The sequence below is a fragment of the Musca autumnalis genome, unplaced genomic scaffold, assembly GCF_047663935.1.
Source record: "Musca autumnalis isolate F117 unplaced genomic scaffold, ASM4766393v1 scaffold_2, whole genome shotgun sequence".
NCBI classification, from domain to species: Eukaryota; Metazoa; Arthropoda; class Insecta; order Diptera; family Muscidae; genus Musca; species Musca autumnalis.
The window spans coordinates 260,579,901-260,590,481 of NW_027411755.1; the positions used below are offsets into that span (position 1 = coordinate 260,579,901).

Below are 10,581 nucleotides of genomic sequence, written 5' to 3' on the forward strand. Positions count from 1 at the left end.
AATGCCCAATTTACATTAGCAACTTTTTCGTTATTTGGAGCTGTTTCGTCATTTATTTGCTAAAACAGGCAACATTTTGCGTTATTTACCATACAAAAATAAATGACGATAGCTGCGTCATTTATTCTAAACAACGCACGAAAACACCATACTATTATACGCAACCCTGCTTTTTCGTCATAAACTACCAAAAAATGCAACTGTTTTATGATGTCTTTGTTTGTTAGTGTGTGTTGTAGAAAAACAAAAATACTCAAACGATGACAAAAGTGCAAATAAGTGGTTAAAAAAACTTGCAAAAGTTATATATTTTTTAATTTTGAGTTAAGTCAAGTTAGTTGGTAAACAGTGTTGTGAAATTCTTATTTTTCGGAATTAAAATTATTGTGTGCGTGTGTATGTGTTATTGTATCCGTGTGTATGTACGATTGTGTGCGTAAGCAAATGACGCAAAAAACAGATGTAAATACACTTCATTTGTTTCTAGGATTTCGTAAAACGAAATCATTTAATGTGCATATGTAAATTGGACTTAAGGAAGACAACTGTTTGGGCATTTTTGAAAAATTAATGAGATAATAATTGAAATGTGTTGAAAACAAAAGAACATGAACAAAAACAAAATATGTGAATGGAAAACAAAAACATGTCGATGATTTTCATTCAAAATTTTACAACTGCTTTTGCAGTTGTCGGTACGCCTACATCACACAGGAAAGTTTTGGGATTTTGACAGTTAATACATGAAGTCAACTGTCCTGCCATGTGCAAAAACGCGTGAAGCAAGACAGATCGTCGACGAGGCTGCCTAGTCCCAAGCCAACCAGGCGAGGCAGCTTATGTACCCAGGTCTTTTGCATTGTACTGTATAGTAAACAAACAACATCCAGTAACAATTCATACAAATTTTGAGCAAACGAACACACATATTTTGGACCAACTCTAGTTTAGTAAAAACTCTCCGATTTTTTAAAAATTTTTCCAGAGGTAGGTATTTTTGCTCTGATTACGGGAATATAATTTTCTTTTTGGGGGACGGACCCGGTTATTTGACCCGAAAGTCCGGTTAGAACCGGGTCTAGCGGGTACCGGGTACCCGGATTTTCGGGTCAAATAACCAGGTATCCGGTCCGTCCCCCAAGAAAATTTCATATTCCCGTGATCAGCGCAACAATATCTACCACTGAAAAAAAATTTAAAGAAAATCGGAGAGTCTTTTACTAAACTAGAGTTAAGCCCATATTTTTCGAATAATCGGAGAATTTTTACTAAACAAGAGTTGTTTCTACAATTTATTCACAACAACAAAAAATGGACAGATTGAAATCAACCACCAAGCTATTTTACGTCACCTTTTAATTACATCGAGCGTTGTATGTTTTTTCGGCTTTAAACCCCTTTGATGTAAATGCGCTATTATTTCCTTTGTGTGTACACTGAATTGATTCCCAGAAGTGCTACCATATCGACTGACCATAGCCACGGAAGAGAGAGAGAGGATAGATAAATGGTGCCAATATTAAATCAAAGCCAAATAATATAAAATGGACGCGTGAAATGGAAATTGCAAAAATAAAATAATTAAATTAAAATAATTAACTGATTAATTGCAAATACAAGAAAGAAATGTTATAAAGTAAGATCAAAATGTTCACCATCAACAATTTTCTATACATATAAAGAAGTGGAAAGGCAATTGTAAAAAGTTGAGAAAAACAAAGAAGAATTGTGACGCAGATGAAATGAATGTAATGCACAGAAAAAAGTGGAAATTTTAAAAATAAGCCAAAAACAAATGTAAGGAACAAAAGAAGTCTGGAGTAACTTCAGTGAAAGGTGAAAGAGAAAATATATCGGTCATAAATTGCGCGCTACAATATAATACTCCGAGCTGAGACAGAGGCGGTCAAAATAAATCGATTTTTTATTCTTTTTCCGCTGCTAACTGCGTTTTTTGTCTTATAACCAACCAACAAGCCAACCAGCCAAAGAAGAGGTTGCGTTGTGTGTGTTGACTTTTTTACTACGTGCCGAAAACGTCGTAGGGAGAAGTGGCGCGCAATGTCGAATATTATGGAAACTCAGGAGGTTCAGGTGACGTCGTCAACGTCTCAGCAGCAAGAGCAAAAACAACAAATACCCATGAGCGACCAAAAAGAAGAGGAGGAAGAGCAAATATTTAAACAAACAACAAAAACATCGGATACAAAAATAAATATTGAACATTTTGCCGGTGATGACAAAACCGATACAAAACCAGCTGATGTTCACCGTAGAGATGGAAACGTTGCTCTAGATTCCAACAAAATTTGCAATGTGGAAAACAGAGACAAACAAAAGAAGCATGACTCCAAGGAACAGCTTCCAAAGTCGTCTGTAACATCCAACACAATCAGTGAACAATCATACATAAAGACGTCAAAATCATCAACGGGTTCATCTCTAGAGAGCAGTTCCTCGTCCAAGGAACGAAGTGGTGATAAAGGTATATATATCAAATTTAGATACAAGTCGTTGACTTTTATTTATTTAAATCTTTATATTTCAGACAAATCTCACAAAAAGAAGAAAAAAGAAAAGGACCGGGACCGGGATCGTGATAGAGACAGAGAACGTGACAGAGATCGTGAAAAGGATGGCCACAAAAAGTCGAAAGACAGGGATCGGGATCGAGATAAGTCTCACAGCTCCCACAGTAGGGACAAGTCTGGTAAAAGCTCTTCTGATCGAAGCAGCTCTTCAAAGTCCAAATCTCACTCTTCAAGTGAACATCATAGGGATGTACATCAAAGTAGTGACAAATCAAAGACTAAAACAGGTGGAGGAAGTAGCAGTACATCAACTACTGTAAAAGATTCCGCATTGGATAAGGATAAGGATAAGGTATGTGTAAACGCATATTACAATTTCACGAATTATACAAAATATCGATTGCCACATTTCAGGTTGGTCCATTGACATCGACGTCAACATCTGAAGCCAGTAGTCGTAGAAGAAGTTCTGAGAGCAGCCGATGTAGCCAAAGCAGTGGGATCAAGTTAAATTGTCTAAACATAATTAATGATGGTGAATATGAGAAAGGAAAGTATATAGAAAAAGAGTCTGCTGATGTAACAAGCCCAAGGAAATCACAAGAAACTGCCATGTCTATGGATATCTTAAGCGAAGATAAACAAGATAAAGTATGTGATATATCATTTGAACGTAATGCTCTGGAAATTAAGGCAAACGAAACTGGCGTAAGTGAAAAAAAAGAAAATATTGTGACAGTCAAAAAAGAGGAAATAAAAGAACATGTATTGGTGGTTGCTCAAACTAAAAGCGAACAACAGCATCCTGTAACAGACAAAAAAGAGGAAATTAAAGAACAGGTATTGGTTGTTCAAACTAAAAGTGAGAAACACCATCCTGTAATCCCTGCTACGGCTGGCAAAGAGGAAATCAGACAATCTTTCGATGTCAAAGCAGCTACATGTAGAACACCAAATGAAGTATCGCGGCAATTAGATTTCAATAGTGTCGCCACATCAAAGACCGATGAGAAATTTAAGACGGCAGAAATAAAAACGGAGTCAACAGAAGTTTCTGTTGTACAAATTAAAAATGAAGACGTTACAGAAATAGCAAGTGCAATAGAAATAAAGCCCGAAACGATTGCTAAAGCAACAATCGAAGAATCTAAAATATTGGAACACAATGTGTGTACAAAGACAACTATTAAAACTGAACCTCAACATTTGACAGAAAATCAGATGAAAATGGAAAGTCTTATGATGCCCTCACCTGCTGACAAAATACCGTCTGTAACGAGTTCAAATGTGCCACATTCTAATGCAAGCTCAAGTCATCATCATAACGCCACATCGTCGTCACATACCTCTTCTGTTCATAACCAAAGTGTGCAACATCTAAATCATTCCGCCTCAACTCCCTCAGTTAGTTGTACACCATTAACGGCATCATCCACAACAGCATCGTCTTCGTCGTCATCAAAATCGGCCACATCGTCAAGAAGATCATCTGGCAGCAGTTCCCACACACATCATCATCACAATCACAAATCGTCATCTTCTTCATCATCTAATAAACACGGTTCGTCTTCGTCGACCAATAATTCATCATCGTCTTCATCACGCAGTAGTCGTGAATGTTCGAGATGTTATAAACGGTCTAAAATAAGACGCACCAGTGTTGGAACCCAATATATTCCGCCACCACCCCAGCCAAATGTTACACGCACCAGTCGCAACAATAATCGTGTACCACCTGGACTTGAGCACTTAAAATATGGCCAGTACTTTGAGGTGGAAGTATATCCGAATGGTGGTGCGTCCGTAGTGCATCTATATCAGGATGAAATAAAGGACCTGCCTCCTCACGAAATGGATGAATTGGTAGATGAATTCTTTGACGTTTGTTTTGCAGAAGATGAAGATGGTTATGCCCATCATGTCATGGGTATTGTGCACGATGCGGCAAGATACTTGCCGGATTTGTTGCAACATATGGCTGAGAATTATTCAACACTTACAGTTAAGGCGGGTGTTTTGGGAAGAAATTCTGACATTGAAACCTGCACAATGGCCCAGTACTATGAACAGGTAAGTTTTTTAGTAATTTTACACACTTTTGTCTTTGTAACAAAAAAATGCCCTTGTAGTATTTTGTATTTTAAGTGTGCATTCCTTAATAGGGTTTAAACTCAAGCTCAAAGTCCAATAATGTGATAGACTTGTGAATGCGTTGACGACAATGATTATGCAGTTACATAATTGATAAATTCTCACCTGTTAGTGAAAAAAGGTGCAGCGTTAGGCACAGACTTGTCTATAGTGCCCGAAAGAAAGATACGTTCACATGCAATTTTCTATTTTTTCATAATTCATATGACTTGTTGGAATTTATAATTTTATGTTATGGAGTTAGGCACTCCCCATGATCTCAATATATCATATTTTTGATGAGTGTTTTGTTGATATTATTATAGGTGGTTTTTATTGGGCTTTTTCGGTCAGGTTAATAGATGAAAATAAAGGAATTTATTTCATGTTTTCTCAACATTTCGTTGGCTTGTTTCCAACTTTTTCAGAGCGTCTTTTTATTCAATTCTAGTAACAGATGAGAATTTTTTTTCATTACATTGTTGTTTTGGGAAATATTGTGTTTCGTTTAACTTACGTTAAATATTTTGCGTTATTATTAAAAAAACGGGACTCCATAACATTTTGGTTTTGATACAAAATATAGAATTGTAAAATTTTAAACTTTTTTCTTATTTTTGGTTCGAAATAATGATAGGTCCGGTGCAACTTTGGGGGTTTTACACTTACAAAATCAACGATATGTAAAAAGTTTTACCCAAATTTTTAAGTGTGAATTCCCCAAAATTGGTTCAGTGCAGTTTTCGATGCAAAAATAAGAAAAAAAACTGGTTTTATTTAAAAAAGCCTGTAGCCGAACGATACCTAAAACACAAAAAAAGAATTAATTTTACAATTCTTTATTTTGTATGAAAACCAAAAATATGATATATTGAGATCATGGGGAGTGCCCAACTCCATAACATAAAACTATAAATTCCAATTAAAGTCATATTAATTATGAAAAAATTAGAAATTTACATATGAACATATCTTTATTTCGGGCACTGTATATGCTATAACAAATTGTAAAATTTCTTGAAATCACCTTGTATTGATCAGGTTATCTCCTTCGACATGTTGTTATGTAAATATACTGGAAACATACTCCACTAGAACTTTAGAAAAACACTTTATCGTCAGAGCGATTTTCTAACAAGTCCTAATATAAGAGGACCATACCGAATCCCACAAACTTACCAATGACCGATTCATCGCTTTATAAGAAGACAACCTGAAGTGCTGTTGTCTTAGCATTTAAGGTCATTATTTCTAATTCTCAGCTTGTGGCTAGCTCATGCTTGTGGCATTCTCATATTGGTTGCTTTTGTAGCTGCTCTATTATTGTTACAAAATGAGCTGGTGCCAGTTGTTGGCGTGTTGGACATTATACATATGTATATCACTGAAACATTTTTGATTTTCATTTTCAGGTTGTTCGTAATTATTCCCAGGGTACATTTCGATATGGCCCCCTGCATCAAATCAGTTTGGTAGGCAAGGTACACGAAGAAGTGGGTGGATATTTTCCCGATTTATTGGGAAGAATAGAAGAAAATCCGTTTTTAAAAAAGGTAAGTCGTCCAATTTAATGTGTAAGAGTAGTCTTATGATTGGTGTGCACAACCGGATTGCTATGGAATTTTTATCAGTTATAGATCCTTTTGATCTGACACGATAGAGGTCGTTTAAATTTCGAAAATGACAATTTACAATATAATTGAAACGTAAAAAACTCCAGTTAATAGTCACACAATTATGTAGCAATTCGAGTTGTGGCCCTAAATTTTAGATTTTCCAAAGGTAGGCTGCCGACTAATGACAAACTTTTCTTTATTCAGACTATGCCTTGGGGACCCTATTCAATATTACAAACTGATCCTCGTCTATCGAACGATGGTCCAATTTTGTGGATACGTTCTGGTGAACAATTGGTGCCTACAGCTGAGCTGAATAGCAAAACACCTTTGAAGCGGCAGAGGTAATTCCTTTTGAGTTTTTATGTAAAGCTCTTTCATAGCTAAGTTTTGTTTTGTAGGACAAGAATCAATGAATTGAGAAACTTGCAATATTTACCACGTCTTTCGGAGGCTCGTGAAACAATGATAGAAGATCGTACTAAAGCCCATGCTGATCATGTGGGCCATGGACATGAACGTATAACAACAGCAGCTGTGGGTAAGTTAGATAACGCCTTATTTTATACAGTAGAATTTCCATAAATATGAATACTCGAGCCTTTTCAATCTAACGAATTGAATGTTTAACCATGAAATGTCTTAAATGTGGTCCGAATTATATAGGAATTATACTGTAGTTTCGCGTTTGCTGTTTCCATTTGACAAACTCTTAAATATTTCAATCATCATTTTAGGTATACTTAAAGCAGTCCATGGTGGCGAATCTTATACACAGAATCGTATTACCAAAGATGTGGTAGCATTTGCGGCGCAAGACTTCAACCAACTGGTGGGTACTCTGCAACTAGATTTGCACGAACCACCAATTTCCCAATGTGTCCAGTGGATTGAAGATGCTAAACTGAATCAGCTGCGGCGTGATGGTATACGTTATGCTCGCATAAAATTGTGCGATAATGACATATACTTTTTGCCACGAAATATTATACATCAATTTCGAACAGTGACGGCTGTGACCAGTGTTGGTAAATAGAATATAATATGCACATGTGAATTATTTATATTAAGACGAATCTTTTTACCTTCTTCTATTTTTATAGCATGGCACTTGAGGCTACGTCAGTATTATCCCGGGCAGGAGGTTATTAACGAGAAGAATAATCCCGTATTGGCAGAGCCACCGCAATACAAAGAAAAACAGACAATATTACCAAATCCCATTACTCATGATGACAGCCACAACAAGAAGACTCCGTGCAAGCGTAATCATGAGGGTAAAGCTAAAAAATCAGAAACCAAGAAGCTCATCGACATGGAAAGTCGTAGTCGTTTGTCCAGTGAAAGTGGCACTGACGATTCTACGGCAGCTGTAAAAGACGAACCAGAAACTCCAACAAAAAAGAAACAATCCACAAAAGATGAACCCAAAATTGATATGCGTAAATTGGTTATTGAGCATAATATGATCAATAAGGTTGTTGGAACAGCACCAGTATCATCATCACCAAATAAGGCAGAAAAGCCTAAAAAATCAAAATCAAATGCGGCAAATGATGACGAACACCAGAAGGAGAAAAAGGAAAAGCGTAAACATAAAGATGAAAGTAGTGTTTCCAAATCCAGTAAATCTTCGTCACTTACACCCAAAAAGCAAAAAACTTCCGCCGATGTTGCAACGACCAGTAGTGAACCTAGCACTGTAAAAACGCAAACCACCACTTCGTCAGTGGCTCCAATACCATCGACGACATCGTTAACAACAAATTCCAGTACTCTATCCAGTAATAAGGTGAAACTACCAGAACCAATAGTGCCTGCATTACCTATGCCTCTAGTACCTCCCACGCCGTTTACACACCGAGAAGCTTATGTGAATAGCCTGAATCAAAAAGAACCAGAAATAAAAATACAAGTACAAATAGTTTCCGATGAACCTCCTCCTTCATCTGTTCCAACATCATCAGCCTCATCATCTCACTCAAGCAACTTTCAATCCGTTGCTTCCAATAGCATGTTACCATCATCATCCCTATTGCCGAATGTTGTGGCTTCATCTACCTCCAGCACGATTCGAGTCACTACAATAACATCGCCCCCATCACCAACACCTGCTCCACCAAACAATGTTATACGTGTAGAAGAAGCTCTTATACCTTCTCATACGACTGGAAACTCAGTTGACGATATTATACTATCGCAACCACAATTGGTAGTGGACCACGAGGAAGAAGTAATCATATCAGAAGAAATTGAAACCACCACAACGCCAATGACAACAGTTGTACCGTGCCCCAATCAAGCCTATCCACCATTACCGCCGTTACCTCCCTTGCCACCACTTCCTCCACCGCCTCCCACACAAACACCACAGCCACCACCACCTCCACCCCCTACATCCAACGCCGACACAAAAACCATTAAAGCAGCCAAAGTTTCGTCATCAAGTAGTTCTTCTTCATCGGGCAGCACTCCTTCGAAATCTCATAAAAGTTCGTCAAAGGTATCATCGTCTAGCAAGCATAACAAATCATCGCCGGATCTCATAAGTTCCATTTTGGCCTGTATGGATAATCGGACTCCAAGCAGTTCATCGAGCAGCAGCAACAACAGTGCAACTAATAGCAGTACTTCTTCTTCCTCATCATCATCGTCGTCCATAACTTATACATCTTCCATGCATTAAGTTGCCATTAAAACTAATTGTTTGGAAAAAAAAACATAAGTGGAACACGTTTAGAATTGTAAATATACTTTGAGCAGCGGCACATTGAGACCGAAATATATATTTTAGATAAGCGTCGAAGTTGTGGTGAGAGATTTATATCAAGTTTAGCTATAATTTTTTTATTGATTTGTATTTTATTTCGAAATGGGAAATTCATAACGGAATTACTTCGCAGATCACTTTCTCAACATAGCTAAACTAGAATAGTTCCCATATTCCTTTGTTTTCCTCAAACATTTTTGTAGTTTATAAAATTGTGTATATACAAAAAACGATATATATATATATTTTAGACATGTTGTATTTTATCTCCTTTAGCAGCAGCAGCAGCATTAATCTTAACTCTTTTTATTTCTCAATCCAACAAAACAAAAACAATTTGTTAATATTTATTTTATTATAGATATGTTGGATAAAAATAACATGAAACACCTTTTTATTTATTATTAACACATTTCCTTTCTTGACTTATACTTAATTTATAACTAGTTCCCAATTTAAGTTAAAACATTTAAGGCTTCCTTAATTCTAATCCCACATCCCTTGTAATACAAATCTTCCCAAATGCAATTTGTTTGCAAACTACACATACACGCGCTCATAATCTACATCATGGCACACTTGTTTCTTTTTAATATTTGTTACAATTTTGTATAACAATGTACACTTATATAATTACACATACACATTAGGTCCATAAAGTTATAAACAATATACTACGTTACATACTATATTTATATCTGGTTCAAAAATCAGTTAGCCAACCCTACCGCCTGCTGTCTATGTGTGGGTGTGCATCAGCCATCCATCGCTTATTGTGCTGGATTTGTTTTTTTTTTTCTTGTTTAAATACACGTAGGCACACATAAACACTGCACTTTATAAACATACAGACAAGCGAAACAAAATAAATTCAAATCATATTTTTATCATTTAATAATGTTAAATTGAACGAATGAATATAGCAAATAATGAACGTGAATATGTAAGTTGAATGCATATTGCAAACGGAATAGTAAAACCATAAAAAAGAAGATATAAAAACATTTAAAGCACACAATACATATAAATAAATACTATCTCACCTATAAAAAGGAATCAGAAGAAGAAAAGAACGGCATAGCGTATTAAAACCAACATAACAATTATTTAAGAGGTAGTCTTAAGACCAATAAATAAAATAAACATAATGTAGTAGTAAAATATGAAGTTTTATTAACAAACATAAAAATAAGAAGTGAATCGGTGAGTGAAAAAGAGATTTCTAAATGTTTAAGCTTTTGTTGACATTTTTTACAAGTACATCACTGAAATATAAAGGAGAAAAAACAATTGCTTTTATTTAATAAAAGGACACAAAAATAGAATTTGCTTTTCCGAAAAATTTGTACGCGTGACTACGTACTTTTTTCTCACATTTCTATTTATTTCAATAGATCAATAGATCATACGACCTTGATAGGTAGTGTAAACATCCCTTAAGTAATAGAAGTAGTTCTTGTTATTAAAAGTGTTAATTTTTTTTCATTTATTTAAGTTTATCGGTAATTATTTTTCCTAGACGGTCCAAAAAGCT

General features: G+C 35.8%; 1 protein-coding gene across 1 annotated transcript; it reads left to right on the forward strand.

Annotated features, from left to right (window-relative positions):
* The first annotated feature begins 1,493 nt into the window (after positions 1-1,493).
* On the forward strand, positions 1,494-10,208 carry LOC141391953 (uncharacterized). The gene is made up of 8 exons (XM_073964738.1): positions 1,494-2,485; positions 2,549-2,883; positions 2,946-4,601; positions 6,074-6,214; positions 6,482-6,621; positions 6,679-6,818; positions 7,015-7,305; positions 7,381-10,208. The coding sequence occupies exons 1-8, from the start codon at positions 2,062-2,064 to the stop codon at positions 8,961-8,963; spliced, it is 4,710 nt and encodes a 1,569-aa protein (XP_073820839.1). The 5' UTR covers positions 1,494-2,061; the 3' UTR covers positions 8,964-10,208.
* Positions 10,209-10,581: the final 373 nt, after the last annotated feature.

Coding starts and splice junctions, on each gene's coding strand:
- LOC141391953 (XM_073964738.1), top strand. CDS start 2,062: ATGTCGAATATTATGGAAACTCAGGAGGTTCAGGTGACGTCGTCAACG. Junction 2,884..2,945: donor TGGATAAGGATAAGGATAAG/GTATGTGTAAAC, acceptor GCCACATTTCAG/GTTGGTCCATTGACATCGAC. Junction 6,215..6,481: donor AAAATCCGTTTTTAAAAAAG/GTAAGTCGTCCA, acceptor TTCTTTATTCAG/ACTATGCCTTGGGGACCCTA.